This window comes from Rutilus rutilus (assembly GCF_951802725.1).
Source record: "Rutilus rutilus genome assembly, chromosome: 9".
NCBI classification, from domain to species: domain Eukaryota; kingdom Metazoa; phylum Chordata; class Actinopteri; order Cypriniformes; family Leuciscidae; genus Rutilus; species Rutilus rutilus.
Window position 1 is genome coordinate 28,999,877 of NC_140223.1, and position 27,041 is coordinate 29,026,917.

Here is a 27,041-nt window from a genome sequence, read left to right on the forward strand (position 1 = left end):
ATTATGTGCTTATTTCTTTAATCAACGAAAGGTCAATCTTCACCTTTATAGCAGAAAATGCAATACAATACAACTATTATATATTTAATATTATTATTATTATTATTATTATTATTATTATTATTATTATATTATTGACACTTTGACGTCAATATGACTTTCATTTTTGACCTATTTCGTGACGTAATTTTGACATCAATGTTGACGTCATATTGATGTTAAATTGACATCAAATGCCCACTGGGGTGTTGGTAAGGGAAGTGTGATTTCACCAGTCCGTATTTTAATGCTGTGAAAATCCCACTCCCCCTGCTAAACCCATCTTGTTTTTTTTTTTTAACAGGGCACCTGACCGCAAAGCAATTGCTCCAGCTATTTTAATTGTATATCCACAAGCTGTAAGATGTAAAATTGAAAGAATGAATTAAACAAACTAGAATGCATTTCCGGAGGAACTGCGAAGTGTGCTTGCTCGGATGCGGTTCACCAATGTGAGCAGGTAGTGCCTTAGGGTGCCTTGAAGTTTGCTTGATCTGAGAATTTCAACAATACTTGTTTTTTCAAGATTGGGGAAAAAGGTGACAAGTTATGTGCATTAAGAGACATGTCTGCAATGTAGACTAGTGCCACTGGCATTGTTTATGTGGCTTGGTTGTTGGTTTTGAAATAATTGGTTATGAATATACAGCAGAGAGTGGGAGTGTTTTGGGTGATGAAATAGTAGCCTATTAAAAAGAAGTTGACAGTCTTCATTTACTGTATCCAATAAGCCAATACAAAACTCATCCAGCTGTTCTGTGGTTGAGTGTTCCCTTTGATTAGGAAAAAAAAAAGTACTATCTCAAATTAAGGTCTACCCTTATGAAAAAAAAGTATACTTCAAGTTCATTTTATGAAGTATACTTGAGTAATGTTCAAGTATATTTTTAAGTATACTTTATGTATAAGTATACTAATGTCAATATGTACTAGTAGTAAACTTGTAAGTGTACTATTTTAATACCGCTTGGGACTAAATTGGCCCACTTGAAGTATATAAAAGTATATGTTTAAGTATACTATAAGTGTAACAGTAGTAAACTTTAAGTGCACAAAAATTCATAATTATGTTTCTCATTTGTACTGCAAGTGAACTTATGAGTATACTAGTAGTTTACTATTTTAATACTTGTAGCAACTTTGAAGTATACTCTCAGTAAACTACTAGTTTAGTACTTTTATACTGCAAGTTTTCTTTTAATGTACTCTCAGTAAACTACTAGTTTAGTAGTTTTATACTACAAGTTTTCTTTAAGTGAACTTAACATCATACTTATTTTACCATTTATATATTATTTTTGCTCTTTTAGTGTACTCTCAGTAAACTACTAGTTTAGTACTTTTATACTACAAGTTTTATTTTAATGTACTCTCAGTAAACTACTAGTTTAGTTCTTTTATACTACAAGTAAATCGAGTCCGACACCCCCACAGCTTCAGTCATTTTCTCTTCATGGGTTAGGCCTACGCTTCATTTCATTTGGAAACATTAAGCAGTTTTGATTTACAAGCTGTTTGATGATCACATTATTTTACATTTGAGTGAGCATTGATCACTTGTTTCAGCTTCTTCTCCTGTGTTTTGATCCGGAGATTCTGTACTAGAAGATGTCATATAGCGCCCCCTACCGTATACCAGTGAAAACATGGATAGCTGGAAAATTCAGGCTACGTTTACACGGAAACGATCTGAAGAGAAAACGCAAAAGTGATCACTTTTTATTCTGCGTTTAGACGAGCGTTATGGGGGGGAAATCTGCGTTCATATGGTGACGCAAAAGTGTGTGAAATTCAATGTAGTATGCACTCCAGGCGGCTAGGTGGCAATGTGAAGCACTGATCGTTGCCTTCACTGTCTAGCAGACTTTTGCGTTTTTACCGTTTAGACGGAAACGCGACGGTGGAGCGTTTTTAAGATTTCCACTCTGGAGGGTGGTTTCACTTTTTTGCGTTTTTAAGCCCCAAAAACGCCGTCGCCGTCTAAACGAAAGGCACATCTGATAAAATATTTTTACGTTTTCACCCGCGAGCGTTCTCGTGTAAACAGGGCCTCAGTCAATGGTGAGGAAAAGTTTAATTAAAGTAAATTCCTATGTACACCTGTGGACTAGCCTACACAAAAATTCAGATACGCAGAATTAGAAACATATCTGTTTTATATCAATATTTTAATCAATATTTTAAAACAAAGTTTCATAAGACTGTATGAAAAACGATGTAAAAAAGTATATTTAATAGGCTACTCGATCAAAAGAGTTAACACAACTACAAGCCAAGTATACTTTGAATAATTAAACTTGGAATTTTCTCTCAGTATATGTCAAGTACACTTAAGTGGAATTATTATAATTTTAAAAAAGTATTTAATAAGCTACTCAATCAAAATAGTAAACACAAGTACAAGCCAAGAATACTTAGAATACTTAATTATACTTTTAAGTATATCTCGATCAACAAGTATAGGCCAAATATACTTAGACTTTTTTTGTCAGTATAAGTCAAGTATACTTAAGTGGAATTTGAAGTTTATTTCTGAGAAGTACATAAAGTATATTTCTGAGAAGTATATCAAAAGTAGACAAAGTATACTTTCTTATTTTTAAGTTTAAAAGAAGTATACTAATGGCACACTTGAATAAACTTCTTTTTTCGTAAGGGTACCGTAATTAACGATGCTTGATTGCTGCTGTCAAGATAGTTGTCATCACCTACACAGAAACGCTGATTTGTATAGCCTACCGTCAGTCCTCATATTGTAATTAAATGAAAAACGCTATCAGTTTCACTATTAGCTTACTCTAGCGATGCAATCGCAACAACATGGATAACGCTGTTTGGCCTTGCCTAACTTTGACATATGCGCCATATGCTATATAGTTACACATCCCGCTGCCATTTCAGGGCTTGAATTTCGGTGCGGGAATGTGGGGATTGCGCATAATTTAAACCATTCCCGCAAGGATAGCTTTTATAGTGCGAGAAATTCCCGCACAAATATATTCGCTTCATCTCAGAACAAATGATTAAAAAATAAATTCACAGATGCGAGAAAAAAGATGTCAAACTGTCTTTTATTTTCGAATTTAATTCCTCAATCAGCGCTGGACCGGCATCTGTCTTCCGCTGAGCCCTGGCCGTAGACAGATCATGTTTCACCTGTCAATGCAGTGGTCTGCGTTGCACTATCGAGTGTAGGTGCAGCAGGGCTGGACTGGCCATCGGGCATACCGGGCATTTGCCCGGTGGGCCGACGTGCTTTTTGGGCCGATACATCTCATACTCATACATAATTTTTTTTTTTTTTTTTTTTTTTTTTTAACGGCCCATTCGTTTTGTTTTGTTTTGCTTAATTGGCGGCGCTGGGTTTGTGCCGGTGTAATGCAGTGGTCAAAAAAAGTCAGTGTTAGTTTTTTTTTTCTGACAGACCAGCCCATGAAACACTTAGATCAGCGGCCCATTGGTTCTTTTCTTGATTGACACTGGGCTGGCCCAATCACAACTTTAAACGAGTGAGCGAGCGTGCAGCAGTGTCAATGTGTATCTATCAAAATAGTCTGCGAGATGGAGAAGAAACGCAAGGATTGTGCAAAGAAATAGCGTGAAAAAATAGAACCAGGCCCTTAAAGCAGACGCTGTAAAATGTGTCAAAATATATGTTTTCTGCCCTTCATCAGCTCCTGTGGCAGATGATGATAGTGAGGAGGATCAGGAGAGAGATGAGAAAGTGTAGAGCCTGCGGTAAGCAAAACTACTTTCAAAACACTTAAGCTATGTCATGATCGAGTGTAGGAACCCATAACCCAGTTACAGATTATTTCCACATTGCATAGTTGACGATTACACAGACAGTATATAAAGACGATTACCGCAATTCACTAGAAACAGAGCCCGTCTACGGAGAGCCTGCCCACTCCCTATTAAGCTCTATTGTACCGAATTTTGGTTGTAGTACCATCAGAATTCCACTGGGGGCGATCGCCATGAGTGCAAAATGAATGGGAGTCAATGGGGCTAGACAGCTAAATGTGTCTCTTTCACCCGATTGCCGTTGTGAAATCTCAGATCTGATTGTAGATTTTGCAAGTTCAACATGGGTTTTAGGTCGAAAGTTGAATGAACGAGTACTTATGTCCTTTTGATTTCTTACAGGTTGAGTTGTTGTTGCCCATAACACGCTAGCATTCTGCTAATGAACGCTGATTGGTCAGTGAAGGACTGATTACGACCAAATATACCGCTTGATGGCATCGTGTCATCCGCAGCGGGACCAGAAACAAACAAAACAAAAACTCTTCTAACACGTGTATTTACCTGTGTCAGCTGTGTTGTCGATGCCTCGAGAGAAAAGAAAGTGCAGAGCGCAAAAGCACCAAAGTGACTGAAGGATTGCCGTTAAGCAGTATCTCTGGTCGTACATGTGTATGACGTCATTGACACTTTAAAAGACTTTTTAAAGCAAATAAGTGACTCAAAAAAATCTAACACCCAGCAATGTGTAATTTATTTGCATCTCCTTTCGAATACAACATTCAAATTACTAGACAAAAAATTATATCCTGAGAAAAGTGGATTTTTATTGGTATAGCGCCATAGACCTCCATTCATTCTGCACTCGTCCTGTGAGCGCCCTCATATGGAATCAGAGAGGAACTGCAACCAGTTCAGAAGCCTGCCCCCATGCTCCCATGCCCCCATGCCCCCGAACCCCCCTAGAAGGACCGAGGTCTACCCACCACAGTTTTACCAAAAATCCTGTGAGAAACACTGGTATTGCTATGCCATTGCAGCTTATAGCTTGTTTTAGGATTCATCACTGTGGAGTATAGTTCAACTGTATTAATAAATGTCAAATTTTCACTCTTTCCTATACTCACTCATTACATGGCATTAGTGGTTTTAAGGAATAGGAGTTGGTATGCATATAATTAAGGGCGTGCAAAGATGGGTGGTGTTTATGATCATATAGTGGGCCAGTCTGGGCCGATTTTTTTTTTCTTTTTTTTTTTTCAGTCCAGCCCTGAGGTGCAGCATTCTAACATTGAGTCATAATGAGCTGTTTGTGAAGAAATTATCCGCTTCCAAATTATGTCATTTTAATCACGAAATTGAAACATTAAAAAACAATTTGCTCTTTATGGTGTGCGAGTGATAGAGCGCGGCAGCAACGAATTATATATTTACAATTATATTGCACTATTTTACAACTACCTAAAATAAAATCACTTTACTTCACAAACTAGCTAAGCTGGCTGCATTCACTGAGGTAAATTATCATCAAAAATAGTATATGTAATATTCACAACAATAACCGTTAAAAATACTGTCATTTGTATAACAATGGCGAAATGTATGAATACTTGCACACATACGTAAACTCCTCCATCGTTAGTTCTGACCGTTCTGACTGGTGATGACGTGGTGCGCGAAATGACATTTGGGTGATCATCGCTCTCCACTGTGAAGTGATGTATCGATGTTCCCTTATTCCCTATGCCGTGCGCAGTGCCCTTCGAACTGAACATGTTCGCTCCCTTCAGATTGGAATCTCACTTAAGATGGCGGAAAACCCTGTGAAGTCCACTAGAGCGACGTGATTGTTTGAGCATGTGACTGCGCGTATCTCCTTGTTTTTTATTGTTACGCGCAGCATATTTCCCATGCGCACAAACACAGCCACAGACAATGAATTGCTTGTTCGGTTAGTGAAGAAGAGCATGGTGTATTTTGTATAAATTTTTTATTTTTATTTTTTTTATTAACTGTTTTGAGAACTGGAAATGCACAATTCATGCATGTTGGATATCAGATGGTAAATATATCCAAAGTTCGTCAGAGTTGTAGAAACTTGATGGCGTGTCTAATCAAAACACGGGACAAATACCAGTCCTTTGCTCTCTTTTATTCTCGGTTCAAGATGATTAGGTCTTGGGTAATTCTCATGGCATAAAGATCATGGATTGCAGATTCACACGTTATAGACAGATGCCAACAGATGGACAGGATGGATTGGATGTACAAGATGGTTTTAAGTCACTACAAACGATACAATAAAGGAAATCAAACTCATATAATTCATCAAACATAACAAATATATACTCAAACCAAACAATTGAAATAAATAAATTCAAACAATACAATTGGCAAAAACAAACTTACTTAACGCATCTTAAGGAAAGGACTCAGAGGACATGGTTGGGTCTCCATTCAAACACCCACACCTCACCAATGCAAAAGAACAAAGGAAGGAAGTGAGGCCTACTTATAGACCTCAACCAGGGGGTGTATGGGTAATGTAGTGTACTCAATTTAGTAGTGTAATTTACTTGGGATTGTGGGATATGTAGTACACAGTATATAATGGAAAAAATAAAGAAAGAAATAAAATTAAAGAAAAGGGCCAAATTCACAATAGCCGCCCCCAAATACAGTGATGTATTTGCTATTACTCATCTATTTCAGGTAATGGAATCAACTTAGCAACTGGACGTACATACGTTTTTCCATTAATAACAATCTCAGCTACTCTGACACGCCTATCCTGACTAGGTAGAAGACGTACTACCCTGCCAATGGGCCATGATGCTCTTGGAAGTTGAGAATCAACTACTAACACGACAGCAGAGTCATTTAGATTAGGCTGTTCTCGATTCCATTTTTGACGAAGCTGCTGACTTGGTAAATAATTTCGGATAAAGGAGGTCCAAAACTGGTCAACGAGGACCTGGCTGTGGCGCCAAGATCTGCGGCCAAGGAGCTTAGTGTTGGCATAAATCACCTGAGGTAGAGAAGAATCTCGCCGCCCCATGAGGAGGAGATTTGGAGTGATGGGGTCGAGGTCTGAAATGTTTGAAGAGGCGTAACCAAGTGGCTTCGAGTTTAACACTCCTTCAACTTCTGTCAAAACGGTCCGTAGGACTTCCTCTGATACGGTTTGACTGCCAAGTACCACCCGCAAAGCTGTTTTAACTGAACGGACCTCTCTTTCCCATGACCCCCCAAAATGAGGGGCTTGTGGTGGATTAAACTTGAATCTAATCTGCTGATTTTCCAACTTGACTTGTAACTCAGTGGTAAGGTTCTGGAAAGCTTCTTTTAATTCTCTTGCAGCTCCACGGAAATTACTTCCTTGATCACAAAGAATCTCATATGGCTTACCTCTCCTGGATATAAAGCGGCGTAGGGCCATTAGAAAGCTGTCCACATCTAAACTGCTCAACAAATCAAGATGCAGACATCGAGTGGTCTGGCACTTAAACAGAATGCCCCATCTCTTCTCCGTTCTACGGCCAATATTGACATGGAAGGGACCAAAACAGTCCATTCCTGTGGACCAAAAGGGAGGTTTAAACAACCGGAGCTTGGAGAGTGGAAGATCAGACATTTGAGGAATAGATGGTTTAGCTCTCCACTTCCTACATTGTAAACAAGACCACTGATGTTTTTTTACGGCTTGTCTCCCTCTTATTATCCAATAATTGCGCCGAAGTTCTGAGAAAACTCTCTCTGGACCAGGGTGGAAAAGTTTCTCGTCGCAGTCCTTGATAATTAAATGGGATAATGGATGTTTGGGGTCGAGGACGATTGGGTGAACCATTCCAGGTTCCATATCCTCTACACGTCTGAGCTTACCACCCACTACAATAAGTCCTGTTTCTTCATTGAATTCAGGAGAAAGTGTAAGGAGACAACTCTGAGGTTCAATGGGCTTTCCTTCCTTCAAACACTGGTACTCAGAGGGAAAGCTTTGTTGCTGGGCTTGTCTCAAAAGAAGGTTTTGAACTGAAGAGGCATCACAGGGGTCCTCCCTATGTCGTCGCAGTAACTCATTTGTTGCAAGCTGTAGCTCTGACCATGATTTGAAACAGGAAGGATCTGGGAGTACAAAATCATCCAATTGTGTTAAGCCACAAAAGAGTGGTTTGCGGAGCTCAGGATCAGGACTAGCAGATCTGGATACTAGATTTTTGGGCCATTCATTTGGAGGAAATTTCAGAAACATTGGACCTTGTCGCCATCTATGATCAGGTTTGGCTAGCTCAACAACAGTTTTACCTCTTGTAATGTCATCTGCTGGATTCTGTGCAGAAGGAATATACCTCCAAGAAGAGGGATCAGTGAGTTCCAGGATTTCGGTGACTCTGTTAGCTACAAAAACTTTGTAACGACAGGAGAGGGAGTGCAGCCAAGACAAGACAGTTGTCGAATCGGACCATAGGACAATATTTGTCAAAGGATGAGTCAATTCATTCTGCAGGAGTTTACAAAGCTGTGCACCTGTTAGAGCAGCGCAAAGTTCAAGACGAGGGATGGATATTTGCCTTTTAGGTGCAACTCGAGATCTTGCCATGATGAAGGAAGTATGTACCACACCCTTGTCAGTTTCCATTCGCAAATAGGCTACTGACCCATATGCGCTCTCTGAAGCGTCGCAAAAAATATGCAACTCTCTGGATGTAATTTGGTTGGAAGGTAAAGTTAAATAACAACGAGGAAGCTGTATCAATGACAGGTCAGGGAGCTCAGTTTCCCAAGCCTTCCAGGCCTGTTGAATAGGATCTGGCATAAGGGGATCATCCCAGCCCCGGGACTTCATCCAGCATTGTTGTATGATGACTTTAGCTCGAGTTGTAAAGGGGGTTATGTAACCTAAGGGATCATACTGACTGGCGAGGACTTTATATATATTGCGCAGGGTTGTGGTTTTATACTCCACAGTTCGGGATCGATACCCTAATGAATCAGAGGGACAGTGCCAACTCAGACCCAGAGCTCCTTCTTTAGGATCCAAACGATCTTGATTGATCCACAGTTCAGCACTCTCAGACCTGGCTTCAGGAGGAAGATGTCTGACAACATCAGGCTGGTTACTTGCCCACTGTCTGATTTCAAATCCTCCACTCATCAATAAAGAACGCATTCTGTCTAGGAAGTTCTTAGCAGTTTGCACATTTGGAAAACTCTCTAAACAGTTGTCAACATAGAATGACTGAAGTACAGAATTCACGATATCTTCATATCCTTCTTGGTGATCATGGACATGCCTTTGTAGAGCATATATTGCGCAACATGGACTACATACTGTGCCAAAGGGCAAAACTTGCCATTCGTAGATGTCAGGTGGATTTGACCTCTGCATATTGCGCCACAGGAAGCGTACGAGAGAACGGTCTTCTGGGAGTAACCTTACTTGATGGAACATGGATTTTATGTCCCCACTAATTGCCACTGGGCACTGACGAAACCGGAGTAAGACACCAAGTAAGGAAGGGCCCAGTTGTGGACCAGTAAGAAGTTGACTGTTAAGTGACACACCTTTATATTGATAGGAACAATTGAAGACTATTCTTTTTTTTCCATTATGCTCCACAATATGATGAGGAATATACCATGATTCATTGGATGAGTCATGAGAAAGTTCCACTTTGGAAACATAACCGGACTCCTCCAACTTAGCAATTTCTTGGTCATACACAGCAGCAGTTTTAGGATCTCTTTGGAGGCGTCGCTCGATACATCTGAGGGAAGACATAACTGCATTTGGTGAGGCTCGTAACCTCATGGCGGAGGCAGCACGCAATAATGGAGTGGCATATCTTTGCACACCATCCACATCAACTCTTTTAGACTTGGAGGCCAACAAGTCCATAGCTTCTTGGTCCTGCTTGGACCTGGTAATGACTTTCTCATTTCTGAAAGGAAGGATGTCTACTTTCCATAATTTCTCTACATCATGGCGAAGTTCTTCTAGTGGATTGGCGATGGTAAAAAGACACTGCATCTCATCAGTGTTAGGAATCGGTATTGGGCCTTGAAGTACCCAGCCTAACCTGGTCTGAATTGCAGCTGGGGATTTAGGAGGCCCGAAATACACCTGATCAATTGGATTTATCAGGTGTGGGTAGTCTGCACCAATAAGAATAAGTGGTTGGACATTAGCAAAGGCTGGAAGGGGTAAGTCTCGAAGATGTCTGAAACGTCTCTGCAAGATCTCAACAGGATAAGTCTGTTCTGCCAGTCCCAATCTGGCAGCAGAAAAGGCATTGGAAATGGAATACTTCTTTTCTGGATTGGCCATGGAGGATATTTCAAAGGTTACAGAAAAGCCTTCAAGTGCAAGAGTATCTTGACGTACAGTTCTAACAATTAGGGACTCAATTGCTCCGTTGAGGCCCAAATAATCAGATGCTTGAGGTAGCAACATGGTACGTTCTGATCCATCATCCAGGATGGCATAGGTTTGCAAGGATCTGCCTTTATAATGGAGAAGTACTTCAACTTTAAGCAGTACCTTGCCAGAACCTCCAAGACGACTAAGATAGAATGTACCGTTATCCTGATCACGACAATTAACTCCATGAAGGATACCAAGATGTCTGCCTTTGCACTGTGGACAGGGTTTTTTCAAGTCACAGTTGACAGCTAGATGGTTAAGCCCACATCTCCAGCATCTTTTGTTCTCTCTAATCCATACATCCTTCCTGGCGTCTTCTAGAGATCTAAAAGAGGGGCACAGGCCAATGAAATGATCTCTACTGGAACAATATGCGCATGAATACTTGGAACTCAATTCTCCATCTCTCAAATGCTGGGGTTTCTTATTTGCGGATCTTGGCACATCAGAATTACCGTTGACTCCGTACAAGACTGTTCGAGTGTTAACGTAGGACTTTGATTGAGGTTTACTCAAGAGTGGTTTTGGAAAGTCACTAACTTGGTCAGCCATTGCTTGGCACTCAGCCTCTTCTTGGAGCCAGGCGGAAAAGTTAATCAGGTTGTAGCTTTGACCCTTTAGGATCGTACGGACATAACGGGCAAAGTTGGTCACATGCTCTGTGGGCAGTTTACTGAGTAGTTGCTGTACATGAGAAGCGCAGGATAATTCAGATTTAACTTGGTCTTGGTCCAAAGATTGGAGCATGCCAACCAAAGCTCGAACCTTTAGTGCGAAGCTACTAAATGCTCTGCTGTCACCTGGTCTCACCCTGGGGAGAGCTAGAATGGCTTTAATTTCTCTCAAAACTAGTTGATGAGGTTGCCCATATTTCTGCTGTAGTGCCAAAAGAGCCATACTGTAAGGCCTAGGATCATTAGCATAAGCTAGAGCTAGATCACGAGCTGGAGAAAATTTTAAATGATCCAGCAAGATATGGAATTTGTAATGTTCTGGCTCATGGGGTGACAACAAATTTGTCAAGGCTAACTGCAACATTGCAAATTCTTGGGGGTCGTCATTCACCAAAAAAGGAAAGGAAGGTCCCTGAACACGAGAAGTAGGATAGGAAGGAACAGAATATGAAGCATAATATGGCTGGGGATATGGATAAGGATGAGGAAATGGAATTGCAGTTGTTTGAGTAGTGGGAACAATTGGTTGAATGTACGGGGCAGGATGTTGTACAACAGAATTCCCTATCTGACCTACAGACTGTGATTGAATATGAGGACCTACATTAGCTGAGGATACATAAGGAATCGCCAAGCTAGAAGCTGGTCCTAATGGCCATGAATACTGGGAAACAGCATACTGAGGCTGAGGTGGTAATTGTGCTGGTGGTAATTGTGCTGATGTTACTTGTGAGGATAACTGAGTATGAGCCATGTAAGGGGGAAAAGGACTACATGGTAATCCAGGCTGTGGTGTACCAGGTGGTTGTACCAACACTGGTGGTGTTTGCACTTGAGGGGAATGACTATTAGAAGGCTCAGGAACCAATGGAATAAAAGAAGGTTGTAACGTACTACTTGATTGTGGTTGCGATGTTATATCATGTGTGTGCATATGTTGGGGTGGACTACGTAACAGTGAAGGAGGAAGAGGCAAAGAACTAGGCCTACTCAATGGAAGCGATGAAGGAACAGTTGAGGAATTACATTTCTCACAGGTTGATTTCTGTTCAGCTTTCTTAATACATGCACACAATTCTTGAACAATAGATGCATTAGCAAAGGCAGTTACATCATCATCAGAAGCATCATCAAAAGACTCAGAAAATTCAGAATGTTTAGAAGAAACAACTAACTGTGACATTCTAGACATCATCTCACCAAGCATACCCTTAAGTCCAAGTATTTCTTGTTTAATATCCATATCGAGTAAATCATGTTGAGACTGTTCACGATGAGCAGATGAGCATGGTGCAGATCTTAGAGAAGATGGATTTCCATACTGGGTTTGGTGATGATCACTTACAAATAGTGTTGGTGAGGGAGGGGGAGAAGGAGCACGTTCTCTCACCATACAGTCAGCAAAACGGGCAGGAGGTCTTCTCCTTCTTAGGCTGCGTCGGATTGCAGGTCTTGCATGGTAATCCATTCCACCAAATTTCTACCTCCGGCTCGAAGGACCATTTGTTGGATATCAGATGGTAAATATATCCAAAGTTCGTCAGAGTTGTAGAAACTTGATGGCGTGTCTAATCAAAACACGGGACAAATACCAGTCCTTTGCTCTCTTTTATTCTCGGTTCAAGATGATTAGGTCTTGGGTAATTCTCATGGCATAAAGATCATGGATTGCAGATTCACACGTTATAGACAGATGCCAACAGATGGACAGGATGGATTGGATGTACAAGATGGTTTTAAGTCACTACAAACGATACAATAAAGGAAATCAAACTCATATAATTCATCAAACATAACAAATATATACTCAAACCAAACAATTGAAATAAATAAATTCAAACAATACAATTGGCAAAAACAAACTTACTTAACGCATCTTAAGGAAAGGACTCAGAGGACATGGTTGGGTCTCCATTCAAACACCCACACCTCACCAATGCAAAAGAACAAAGGAAGGAAGTGAGGCCTACTTATAGACCTCAACCAGGGGGTGTATGGGTAATGTAGTGTACTCAATTTAGTAGTGTAATTTACTTGGGATTGTGGGATATGTAGTACACAGTATATAATGGAAAAAATAAAGAAAGAAATAAAATTAAAGAAAAGGGCCAAATTCACAACAATGCATACAAATCTGCAGATATTAATAATAAATGAAGATGATTAAATTAGACCGATGCATCAAAAGATGCACCAAATTTGTGACCTGTGAAAATTTTGTTTCGCTTTCTGTTCAATCCAATATGGCGGACGAACGACATGGACTCGTGATGTCATCTTCGCGAGCAACTTACACCGGTACTGACCGGACGTTTTAAAGTTGGAACGGTGTCTCTGGAAGAAGAAGAAGAAGAAGAAGTGTGCGCTTTCAGCAAGCACACTTAATAATGCTTTTTGGGGCCCGAATGTGCTGGAAAATAACTATTAATAAAAAAAAAAAATGTCTAAGGTTTCTTTACATTCTTAGCTTTAAGTGTCAGTTATCACTAATAATTTGTTTTATTTCTATTTTTAAGACGCAATTAAGCAAAAAAATAATAAAAAATAATAATAATTTGCCTCATATATAGGCCTATACAATATGTATTTGATGAACTCTTAAAGCCTGTCTTCGTGAAAAAAGGTTAAATATTATTATTTTTAATGACATTCATGTGCAATGGGGAGAGTAGGCTATAGCCTACAATATTTTCCTATGAACCACAGCGTGTTTAACACACAAACGATAAGTTCAGTTAAATTAAGTGAAATGAACAGATTTGTTTTGATAGCTGGTAGCTTTATTCCTTACCTGCGAAGTTTATAGTTTGAATCGATGTGCCATGTTTTTTTTTTTTTTTTTTTTTTTTTTATATTTAGTTTGTTTTTTGCATCTTTTATCCACACTACTTCACTTTCTGTTGAAACAAATGCGACATAATCTACAAACAAATAATGACCCTCATGCGCAGACAAATCACTTTGCATTCATTCAAATTCTGGTTGTCAAGTACAAGTCACTGATTTCTATTTGTGAATCATAAAGAGTTTGTTTGCGGATTTTAAATTTTGAGAAAAATTTGTAGATCGCATTTTATATTTTGTATGTCATGAAGAGTCTTTGTGGATTTTTTATCTATTTGTAGATCTTGTTTTACATTTGCGGATCATGAGGAGTTTGTTTGCAGATTTGCAATCTATTTACAGATTGTGTTTTACATTTGCAGATTATGAGGAGTTTGTTTGCAGATTTTAAATTTATTTGTAGATCTTGTTTTTTGTTTACAAATTGTAATATGCATCTTTGACTCATAGGGCCTATCTTGCACCCAGCGCAATGGGCTTTATGCACAGCTGCACTACTTCCTGAACTTCAGGCAGGTCCTTTGTTTCCTGTCTGACATTATTGGACAAACTGATTAATCCAGGTGTGCCTGACCACCTGGATTAATCAGTTTGTCCAATAATGTCAGACAGGAAACAAAGGACCTGCCTGAAGTTCAGGAAGTAGTGCAGCTGTGCATAAAGCCCATTGACTTTGTACACCAACGCATATATCATTCCTATTTTGCACCCGCGCAAAGCGGACTTTTCCCTCCACAGACGCACGTCGGTTAACTAAGAAATACACTTGCGCTCGCCGGGGCGGTTCAGCGCAAAGAGGAGGCGTGTTCCGGCGCAAACGTTCCCTGATGCTATTTTGCATGTTTAGAAAACAATTCCGCCACTGACTGAAAAAAACTGTTTAAAGTCAGTGGCGCCTTGCGCATGTTATTCATATGCTATTTTAAGGGCCATAATCAATGTAGAGTGTGCACAACGCGCATACACTTTGATTCTCTCATCTACACACAGACACAGCAGTTATCATTTTTGCAAATCATACATTATTATAGATAGATAGATAGATAGATAGATAGATAGATAGATAGATAGATAGATAGATAGATAGATAGATAGATAGATAGATAGATAGATAGATAGATAGATAGATAGATAGATAGATAGATAGCAGAGGCGGACAGAGTACACAGCTACATTACTTGAGTAAAAGTACAGATACCCCTTGCTAAATTTTACTCAAGTACAAGTAAAAGTACTACAGTCAGATGTCTACTTAAGTAAAAGTACTAAAGTACTTGTTTTGAAAAGTACTTGAGTATCAAGAGTAAATTTTCTAAATATTGCATTACTACTGCCACAGTGCTTACATTGGTAAACACAGCAAACACTTGAAGCGAAAACTATCATTAACTTGTTCAGAAAATTGAAATAGTCTGGCGAGGTGGGGCCACGGGTTGGCACATTCCCGGGATGCGATATTTTTTTTTAATCAGGGATGACTTCCCTAATGAATATTCATGAGTCTTCCCCTACCATCCTGGGAAAAAAAATATCGCTCCCGGGATGGACCTGTTGCGTCTTCATCCATTGTTTCGTCCATGGTTTCGTCTCTTATCTAAATCTGACCATGGAGTTGACTTTGGCGGAAAGCTGAAGGTGATTGCTGATAGGCTGTCCCAATCAGTGGCGCCTGTACAATCCAATCACATTTGAGAGGGAAACAACAAATTGAGGGTTTACGAGATGTTTCTTTTTTTCCTTTTTAGAAGTAACGGGTACTCACAGTTATGGATAGAAATGTAGTGGAGTAAAGAGTACAATATTTGCCTCTCAAATGTACTTGAGTAAAGTCATGAGTACTCCCCAAAAATGATACTCGAGTAAAGTACAGATCCCTCAAAATTGTACTTAAGTACTGTACTCAAGTAAATGTACTCCGTTACTGTCCGGCTCTGATAGATAGATAGATTTGGGTGTGTTTCTCCATCCCCAACGTCCCTGACGAGAACGTCGGTCTCCTCGGCTGTGAACCGCTCCTCGCACGCGCCTGGCAAATCCGCCGTTATAATAGGAATCCGCTATAGAAAAAGCGCGCCTGCTCTTAAAGGGAATGTGAGATGACGCTCTGATTGGTTTATTTCATGTTACGCCCAAACCACACCTATGAATAATGAAGCTACTTCAGACCAACCCATTTTAGATTTGCGTCGGGCGCAAGAGTCATTTATCCCGCCGGTATAATAGCAACAGCGTCCACAAAGTTACTTGCGTTTTGCTCTTGATACTTGCGTTTCAGATCGTTAAAATAGGGCCCATAGTCTCTTCATTTTCAATGATTATGGCATTATTTTGTCACAACAGCGAAACAATAGTGTCAGAATTCTGAAAACAAATGTGACACAATCTACAAACAGAACATGATCTTCACCTGCAAGTCACTTTACGTTCATTCAAATTCTGGTTTTCAAGTAGACTACAAGTCATTGATTTCTATTTGTGAATCAGGATGTGTTTATTTGTGGATTTTTCATCTTTTTGTAGATCATGCTTTATATTTGTGGATCACAAAGAGTTTGTTTGAGGACATTGTATCTATTTGTAGATCTTGTTTTACATTTGCGGATCACAAAGAGTTTGTTTGAGGACGTATCTATTTGTAGATCTTGTTTTACATTTGTGGATCATTAGGACTTTGTTTGCGGATTTTTTATCTATTTGTAGATTGTGTTTTGTGTTTACAAGTTGTAATATCTATTTGTGACTTTTAGTCTGTCCATTTTCAATGGTTTTGGCATCAATCTCAGGCTAAGAGACCATCTTAAATGAGATAAGGTTTTCACTTTCACTTTCACTTCAGTAAAGTTGCACTTTAATGAGCCTCACAAAATATGCATAACAAAAACAAACATTCATCTCTATTATTTTGGGCTAGGCCTACATTAGCTGTATTTTTCCAAACATTCCCTTATAAAATATGATGAATAATCTTTGCATTATGCATTTTCCGCTTTTGCCAAACACCATTTTACACAAACATAGATTTATGTGGGTTTTTGTACTTTCAAAGTGGGCTTTATAATACAACAGCACATTTATTTTGGATTTTCTTAAGGGGGAAAAAATCCTTTTTTTTTTTTTTCTTTTTTTTTACTTTTAGTTTCAGTTTTGATTTCCCTGACCTCCTTTGACCTTCAAAGGACCTGTGTGGACACATTTGAAATCACACATTATCCTGATAATTTTCGTATCTCGACAACACCCATAAAACTCATGTTATCATCCTACATGTACCAATTGCTTACAATAGTTGCTTTGCAAGATCTTGGCAGAAAGTAGACCTATATATATATATTATTAGCCTATATTATATTATAAATTATGTTTATTTATTCGTTTTTCTTGTTGTTCGTACAGCCATCCACGGATGAATTCCTAGTTCCTGTTTCTGTATTTGGGCGGTTGACATATTTGGCTAAAAAAAAGTAAAACAATAAATTAAAAAAATCTCAAATGTAAGTCATGGAACTCATTGGGTTATATTCTACCAACTCTTATATTTCCAAATATATATGTGGTCTTGTAGATGTTGTACTGAAATTTACATTTATAGTTATTTGACTAAAATTGTCATATGGTGTGACATGAATGTTAATTAGGGTAGAGTGGGGGAAAACGCCCCCCTGGGGTAAAACGCCCCCCACCTGTTTTTCCCAAAATAACCACTAAAAGTAGTCAAGATACATTTTTACTGTTGCTATGCACTACGTTGATAACGGGGATATACAAATCTCTATGGAGAAGCTGACACCAGCGACACATTTGAAGAGAAGAGGATTACATGGTAAATGCTATAATTTTCAGATATTAGTAAATAAGTGTTTAAGAGAATATTGTTCTGCAGGATATCGCAGTGATGTATGATAGATGAATAGTGAAGTCTGTAGTTTGAGATCATATATTATTTATAAGGAATATAATTATATTTTAAAAATTAAACATTTTTTTAAAAACTCATAGCTTGTGGGGTAAAACGCCCCCTACGCTGATGGGTAAAACGCCCCCCTGGGGGCAATAGTTTCTCTATCATAATTACTATAATAAAATATTTCTGTCTATCAAATCCTTTGTTTTACACTTAATGCAGTATAACTAGGTGGTAAAATCAAAATATTTGAACAAAACATGAAAAAATGACCTCAAGTGAGCATTAACTAGCTAGCTTGCTAGCACAGTTAGCTCACTGATGGAAGGTAGTTAATTTTGCCTATTTTGAACATTGCTGAAATAAATATTAATATATATACATGTTGATACATTACTTGCCTTTTACCTTTAGAGATTAAAAACTATTGTCTGTTAATTTTGCTGTTGATCTATGAAGCAAACTGGTTGGTAAGAAAGGGGGCATTTTACCCCACCTTGGGGGGCGTTTTACCCCACCGCTGGGGCAAAACGCCCCCTTTGTACAAAAATATTTTCAGTGAAAATACTAATTAATTATGAAGGCTGAGCAATTTTAATATTTGGTGAATAACTCCTGCCATAGTCACTCAAAACCGGGATGGCAATTCTAGTCACATTTATGTTTTGTTTCACTGTAATGTCACATTTTCCTTAAGGGGGGCGTTTTCCCCCACTCTACCCTATGTGTATTAAATTAAAAAGGGGTATAATGTGATAATGTAAGTCAATTTATCCTGATTCTTGATCATTACTAAAAGTATATAGTATGATTATAGTATGATTCGTAGGCTAGGCTACACTGGGTCAATGTTTTTCCAGCAGGAAGGGATTGTTTCCTCCCGCGCCGCGCCCCGTATGACTGGACACGGACTTGGCTTGGTCAAACAGACTTGGAACGAAATAAAGGACAAGGTGATGACAGAATTTCTATTTTATTTTATTTTATTTATTTGTTGGTTACACTATATCTTTAAAGATGGTTTTCACATATCTGAGTGGTTTCACTTTTGAATTTGCGCCTCACACAGCCTACGAGGTAACGGCCTTAACTTCAGTTAGCAGTTTGAGATTCTGTGGCTATAAATGCCCAGTGCGCTGTTGTAGACATGTATATCGCATGTCATTCTTCGTGATTTGTGAATATAGAATTCTGTCCCAATCTTTTTTTAATTAAAAAAAAAAAATGTTGCACGCCCAAAGTTGGTTATCTTGTCATGCTAGATTTTTGATCAGGCAAACGCTTGATAAGTCCGCTAGTCAGGAATCAAAATAACTTTAGATTGAGCCTAATTTGTGAAAACTTTATTAATCGCATCATGTGTTCGCGTTTCGGTGTTTCTCACTGCTCTTCCACTTCCAACAATTTGATCAATAAATGAGGCCTAACAGTTTTTGTTTGCGATGTTTAACTCCTGAGAACTCTCAGGTATAATTGAAGGCTAGACAGTGCCCTAGAGAAAGATTATTGCATATGTGCAAATAACTTTTTTTGACCTCTTCAGTTTGTCCAGTTCAGCATGGGTGTACAGGCAGGAGTTCTTCTCTGCTGGCTTCATGGTTAGATTCTAAATTTCCAAACAGAATGAATTATTTTTACATTTTGTGAAGTTACTTCTTTAAAATGATTAGTATTCATATGTTAACTTCTTTAAATGTAAATTCATATATATATATTTTTAAGTTTATTATTTTTCAATGATTTTATCATTATTGTTTTGCAGTTCTTTTTGTTCTCGTGTTTGGTGATGTTTGGAAGGTGGAGGTAGAGTCTAAAATGGATGCTCTGGTCTCATCTTGTGTCGTGTTGCCCTGTACATTCAAATACCCTGCTCAAGAACAGCCCTCCAGTCGTATTAAAGGCATTTGGCACATGAAGACCAACAAGGATGACTTAATCTATCACAATGATCCTACAAGGGTTCTAGACAATTTCAAGGGTCGTACAAAACTGATTGGTTCACTGGGTGATTCAAACTGCTCCTTGGAGATTGATGATGTCAGAAACCATGACAACGGCCCGTACTGTATCAGGGTGGAATTAGAGACGTCTAAAATAGACAAGTACTCCTTTGTGGATAACTGTGTGACAATTAAAATGATTGGTAAGTGTGCTTTTGAGCTGTCAACCTGTCATTACAAATAAGAAAGCAGAAGCAAACATGGAAAGAGTCCAAATTATATTTTTGTGACTAAATAAATAATCTTGTTTTTGCTTTTATTTACTATGTGAAATATGTGTTTTGTAATTCAAAATATATGTACAGAGCAAGCATCAAAACCAGAGTTGCTGGCTGAGACGTCTGTAGAAGAGGGTCAACCTGTAATCTTCAAATGCTCCATCCGTCACACCTGTCCGTCCCATCAGCCCACTCTCAGCTGGAGCCACCCTGGAAAAACCATCATGATCTACAAGGACATTGGTCATGGAAATTGGGAAGCAGAGTCTCTCCTTACCTTCACCCCAACAAAAGAGGATGATCACTCCTCTGTCACATGCACAGTCAAGTACCACGGGATTGTGGAGGGTGAAATGCAAGCCACTCACCAAATCTTTGTGAAAGGTATAACAATACTACTCTTCTGTGTGTGTATATATTGTGATATTTTGAATTAAGTAAATGTGTTTTTTTTTTTTTTTTTTTGTGTTTTTTTTTTTTTTTTTACTAGAACAAGCTAATCTTAGCCACTTCATCATACCAACCATCTCTGGTCTTGGAGCTGCTCTTTTGGTTGGATTACTGTGTTTAATCGTTGTCATAAAATATAAGTGAGTCGGGATCTGACTACAAAATAAATATCAATGAGTATTATTACAGAACACATCCCTGAAAACGGTTTACACTGTATAAATGAAAATAACCAATTTGATGTCAAATTTATATATTTAAAAAAAAAAAAATACTGCAGTTATGTGAGCATTTGAGAATACATTGTGACATTCTGGTATCTTTCAGTAATATTTTGTTTTAAATCACTAAAATCTTTCTCAGGAAGCGCATTGCAGATCTCCAATCCAGAAACAACAATACGTGAGTAAATCATAAGTTAGCATTTAGTTCAGCAGTTTTGAATCTACATGAGAACATTATTTTGCCTCAGTCTTTCTTTTTTATATGTTTTGTGGCTTTGAATCCATTTCTGCAAACTTTGTCATCATCTATAAAGTAGTGTACCCTTAAAAGGTGTATATATCCCATAATAACTTCTTTTTTCAATAACAATGTATCAACACATGAGAGAAAAGAATACAGATCTGTTTAAAATATATAATAATTAGTGCTGTCAATTTATATTAAAAAAAAAAAATAATTGCAAAATTAATTAATTGCATCTAACATTAAAGTTTTTAATTTATGTGTCTGCAGTGTGTGTACACAACCACTGTTGTAAAAATCCACTCCATTTGTTATTTTCCCCATAAATCTGAAACCGTCTCAAAATGAGACGTTCAGGAATGTGCTCCAATGTGACGTCACATTGGAACTGGCCCCGTCAACGATTGGCAACGGAATATGCCCTATTGGTGCATTCAAGTCCTCCTAGGAATTTGGGAAGTCATGTTTATGGCGTTAAAATCACTCTCATCAGAGCAAAATGGCGGTGTACCTTCTCTTAATTAACTTAATTTATGAAGCCATTGTAAACTTTTTTGTTACATATTATGTTGTTATATTACAATGCTATCATATTTTGAGCAGGCAATCAGCTTACTTCATAGTAGGGATGTCCCGATACCACTTTTTGCAGAACGAGTCCGATACCGATACTTTGATTTTTGGTACTCGCCGATACCGATACCGTAAACCGATCCCTGAATTTTCACTGCATTTGTAATTTTGAAATGTATTAGTAGATAAACCAAAAGAATATAAATCATATTAGTTGGCTTAATTTGTTCATCAAATTCAAATGTTCAAATGTTTGTCAAAACCAGTGAAATATCAATTATTTAACCCAATCTTGATACTACAACAAAACCTACCATCCTAATTAATGTGAATTTAAAACAAGTAAGCAGTCAGTGACAAAATAAGAACAAACAATCAAATTACAAATAGGACAAATAAATACAATAGAACAAAGAAAGGCTGCAAATGAAATAAACAGTGTTTTTAGAGTTTTTCAGGTAGATCTAACTGGTACAGAATTTTGAATAAGTAATCAAATCTATATAGACAGATAGATATTTTTGTAAAGTTGAAAAGGGTAGCCTATTTAGTCAAGAGCAGTGAGTATTTCTTTGTCCTTTGTTTAATTAACATTAAAACACAGAAGCAGGTTTATCAAACTGCTGCCCCTTTAAAGGAGAACTCCGGTCAATTTTAACATTGAGCTCATTTTTTTGTACATTTGGAGTGCTGTCAATACAGAGAACAACGACAAAAATCGGTGTTGCCTACACCAAGTTATTCTATTTTTAAAATTTGCACCCTGTTGACTTCAATGGGGCAAGTAGTAAACCTGCTTTTAGCCTCTTAACATCCTTGATGTGTCATTACAAGTTCAATTCAATTCAATTCAAATTTATTTGTATAGCGCTTTTCACAATACATATTGTTTCAAAGCAGCTTTACAGAAAGTGCATTTCAGAAATGTACATAGAGAAATACAGTTAGTTAATCATGTATTGATTTAGGGCATAAACATCGCCCGCGTCGAGTCGTCTCTTCATAGGCGCCGAGTCGTCTCTGCACGGGTGTTGGAGAATCTGTAGTTTCCATGAGAGGCTGGATACAAACTGGAGCTGACGATCTGTATTTACCTCGGGACTAGCGTCCCGAGATAACAACAGAAAAGCATATGGGAAATAATTAGCGTAGCTGCTGTTCGCAATATTAATGCATTCAATCTGATTCAACTGTAGTATAAAATGTAAGTATTATGTGAATGCCTGGCTGAAGAGATGCGTCTTTAATCTAGTTTTAAACTGGGACAGCGAGTCTGAGCCTCGAACAATATCAGGAAGGCCATTCCACAGTTTAGGAGCTAAATGTGAAAAAGCTCTCCCTCCTTTAGTGGACTTAGATATCCTAGGAATGACCAGAAGCCTCGAATTTAGTGATCTTAAAGAGCGCGATGGATTGTAGGGCGATAGAAGTTCCGTTAAATACACGGGAGCTAAACCATTTAGGGCTTTATAGGTCAGTAGCAATACTTTGTAATTGATACGGAACTTTATAGGTAACCAATGTAGAGACGACAGAATTGGTGTTATATGATCGTATTTTCTTGATCTAGTAAGAACTCTAGCGGCGGCATTTTGGACTAACTGTAGCTTGTTTATTGAGGATGCAGGACAACCAGCTAATAAAGCATTACAGTAATCTAGTCTCGAGGTCATGAATGCATGAACTAACTTTTCTGCATCAGAAACAGATAGCATGTTACGTAGCTTAGCAATGTTTCTAAGGTGGAAAAAGGCTGTTCTTGTAACATATGAAATATGATTTTCAAAAGACAAGTTGCGGTCTAATATAACACCCAGGTCTTTTACTGTAGAGGATAAAGTAACAGGACACCCTTCTAAATTAAAGTTGTATTGTAAGAGGTTTTGTGGGCAGTTTTTTGGACTAATAAGTAATACCTCCGTTTTATCTGAATTTAATAGCAGAAAATTACATGTCATCCAGTATTTTATATCTTTAACACACTCTGTTAATTTAGATAATTTAGCGTTTTCATCTGGTCGTGATGAAATATATATTTGAGTGTCATCAGCATAACAGTGGAAATTAATTCCATGTTTTCTTATAATATTACCAAGTGGCAGCATATATATTGAGAATAGCAGAGGGCCTAACACAGATCCTTGCGGTACACCGTAGTTTACTGACGTTATCTTCGATTTTTCCCCATTTACGCAGACAAAATGGTAACGGTCTGATAAGTACGATCTAAACCAGTTTAATGCCTGTCCCTGAACACCAGTGTAGTTTTGTAGTCGGTCTAAGAGTATTGTGTGATCTATAGTATCGAACGCAGCACTAAGATCAAGTAAAACTAGTATTGAGATACAGCCTTGGTCAGAAGCTAAAAGTAAATCATTTGTGATTTTAACGAGTGCAGTTTCTGTGCTATGGTGCGGTCTGAATCCTGACTGAAACTTTTCATAGATATCATTTTCTTGCAAGAAAGAGCACAGTTGAGCGGACACAACTTTTTCTAGTATTTTAGACATAAATGGAAGATTTGAAATGGGTCTGTAATTTGCTAGGTTATTATGATCTAATTGTGGTTTCTTAATAAGAGGTTTTATAACTGCCAACTTGAATATTCTTGGAACATGACCTAAGGATAAAGACGAGTTAATAATATTGAGAAGAGGCTCTTCCACTACAGGTAACACTTGTTTCAGTAGTTTAGTTGGTATTGGATCTAATAAACACGTTGTTGGTTTAGATGCAATGATAAGTTTATTTAACTCTTCCTGTCCTATAGTTGCAAAGCGCTGTAATTGTTCTTGCGGGGTGATAATTGAGGCTGAATCATAAGACACCATTAAAGATTGTACATTTACAATTGTGTTTCTGATGCTTTCTATTTTCTCAGTGAAGAAATTCATAAAATCATTACTACTACACTGTGACAGAATATTTTGCTCCGGTAACGTCTGTTTATTTGTTAGTCTAGCGACGGTGTTAAATAAAAACCTTGGATTGTTTTGGTTGTTTTCTATTAGTTTGCGGAGATGCTCAGCCCTGGCTGCTTTTAGGGCCTTTTTATAACGTGACATACTGTCTTTCCATGCGATTCTAAAGACCTCTAGATTAGTTTGTTTCCATTTACGCTCTAAATTACGAGTTTCTCTCTTTAGAACATGCGTAACACTGTTGTACCATGGTGCTTTAGTTTTTTCTCTAACCTTTTTTAATCTAATTGGTGCAACGATGTCTAATGTACTAGAGAAAATGGTGCTCATAGTGCTAGTCATTTCCTCTAGTTCATCTGTTTGTTTGGGTTCACTGAGCAGCTGAGACAGATCAGGTAAGCTATTTGAGAAATGATCTGTAGTTGTTGGAAGGATTGTTCTGCCTGGTCGATAACGCGGCGCAACATGACAAATTTCAGCGGTACGTAGTATGCAAGTGACCATGTAATGGTCAGTGACTTCATCACTTTGCGGTATAATATCTATATCGGTTGGATCGGCTCCATGTGATATAATTAAATCTAGCGTATGATTAAGACGATGAGTGGGACCAGTTACGTTTTGCTTGACCCCAAAGGAGTTTAATAAATCTGTAAACGCAGCCCCTAAAGCATCATTTGAATTATCTACGTGTATGTTAAAATCTCCAACAATTAATGCTTTATCGACATTGACCAAAAGATCTGAGAGAAAGTCTGCAAACTCTTTTAGGAAATCAGCGTAAGGCCCAGGCGGTCTATATACGGTAGCCAAGGCTAGAGATAATATGGATTTCTTTCTTACATCTAAGAGAGTAACATTTAGCACAAGTACTTCAAACGAATTAAACCTGTGACCTGTTTTCTGAGTAACAGTAAGAATATCTTTATAGATTATAGCAACACCACCGCCACGACCAATCAGACGGGGCTCATGCTTGTAACAGTATCCAGGAGGAGTAGACTCATTAAGACCGAAATAATCATTTGGTTTAAGCCAGGTTTCAGTAAGGCAAAGTACATCGAAACTATTATCTGTGACCATTTCATTTACAATAACCGCCTTAGGTGTAAGCGATCTGATGTTTAAAAGACCTAGCTTTATAAATTGTTTTTGTTCACTAATATTGAGATTTTCTGGTTTAATCACAATTAGATTTTTCTTAGATCCTGCAGTAGATTTATTATTTGATCTCACTAAACGAGGAATAGACACAGTTTCAATATAATGTTCTACATTGGTACTTATATCAATTAAGTTTGGACAGCAACGAGTGTGATTTGGACTTTGACTTACTAGTCATATGGTGTGTAGCGTCTTGGAGATGTTGTCCGACAGAATAGCCGCTCCGATTCTGCTGGGGTGAAGGCCATCAGCACGGAAGAGCCTAGGTCGCTCCCAGAAAAGATTCCAATTATTTACAAAGAGCAGTCTCTGTTCATTACACCATGACATTAACCATTCATTTAGAGCAAATAATCTACTGAACCTTTCGTGTCCTAGTCGGTAGGTGGGAAGCGGTCCAGACACGATGATCGTTGTTTCAGGCGATGTGCTGCGTACCGTCTCGATCAGGCTCCTGTAGTCCTTCTTCAGAACCTCCGACTGCCGTAGCCTGATGTCGTTCGTTCCCGCGTGCAGCACGACAGCTCCGACGGGCTCGTCACCGTTCAGAATCCCGGGAACCTGTGCAGCGACATCGAGAACACGAGCACCAGGAAAGCAGTGAGTGCGAACCTTACCTTTACCTATGGTAGCACGGACATGCCGGACGATGGAACTGCCGATGATCACAGCGTCGCATTCCGTCTCGCGTAGAGGGGAGAAGCGGTTCTGGGTGGAGATCTCGAAGGCCGGGAGGGGCGGAGAGGTCCTAGCTCTGGTCCTGGCCCGCGTCTTCCGCTGTGGAATCATCCAGGGTCCATGTTGTTGTGTCGGTGCCGGAGTGAATGAAACCAGGGATGATCGCATCCTGGGCAGAGAAACACATGGAGTAGACGAGGTCGGAGTCAAAAGGTTACTAACCACTGACTTTTGAGCATCGGCGCGTGATGTTTCAAGCGCGAAACGTCGATCTCGTAGCTCGGCCTGTCTCTCTAGTAGGTCGCGGATCTGCTTCTCCACGGATTCCAGCTCTAACTGCACAGAATATAGCTCGAAGGTGTCCTCACCTGCACTCAAAGGTAACGTTAGACACACATCCGTTATATTCGCCATTATAGCAGATGTGCTATAATGGCGAATTATAGCTTTCAGTGATACGGGTGTAAATAAGTCGATCGATAGGCGCGACCACGCGTGTAATGCTAGCGGGCTAAGGCTAGTAGCGGAAGTTCGAAAGGTTGGATATATGTAGCGATATCAGAGCAATCCGATTGTTTTTTAAGGAGAATAGTATTCCAGATATGTTCACACGCTATAAAAATGAAAAAGTTCGTTTGTAAAAGAGTGTAAAGAAGAAAAACAAGGTTTCTGAATTAATTCGACGGAGCTCCAAACACAACAACGCACTCAGTCGCGACGGATGTGACGGAAAATCAAAAAACAAGTGCACAGAAAATGTGAGTGATTCCTTCTGAGTGAACACGAGTGAATCTGACTGCAGTAGATGTGAAAGATATGTATAAAAATGATGTTATTTAAGCCAGCGCAAATACCTGTGTTTACATCCTGTTTTCGGTTGAAGTCCAAAGTAGTCGATTGCCGAGTTCACGCGCATAGGTTTAGTTGCTATGATCACGCG

At 38.7% G+C, this 27,041-nt stretch overlaps 2 protein-coding genes across 3 annotated transcripts in view; one reads left to right on the forward strand and one right to left on the reverse strand.

Moving 5' to 3' along the window:
* Window positions 1-27,041, reverse strand: part of LOC311297067 (B-cell receptor CD22) — a 256,060-nt gene that overhangs the window by 141,047 nt on the left and 87,972 nt on the right. The gene's annotated exons all lie outside the window — the stretch shown is intronic.
* Window positions 18,438-27,041, forward strand: part of LOC311297073 (uncharacterized protein) — a 38,598-nt gene continuing 29,994 nt past the window's right edge. Inside the window, exons 1-5 of the mRNA XM_084419178.1 lie at window positions 18,438-18,582; window positions 19,173-19,227; window positions 19,392-19,772; window positions 19,935-20,231; window positions 20,338-20,437. Coding sequence (XP_084275304.1) covers window positions 18,448-18,582; window positions 19,173-19,227; window positions 19,392-19,772; window positions 19,935-20,231; window positions 20,338-20,437 — 968 coding nt within the window. The 5' untranslated portion in view covers window positions 18,438-18,447. The remainder of the gene's footprint in view (window positions 18,583-19,172; window positions 19,228-19,391; window positions 19,773-19,934; window positions 20,232-20,337; window positions 20,438-27,041) is intronic.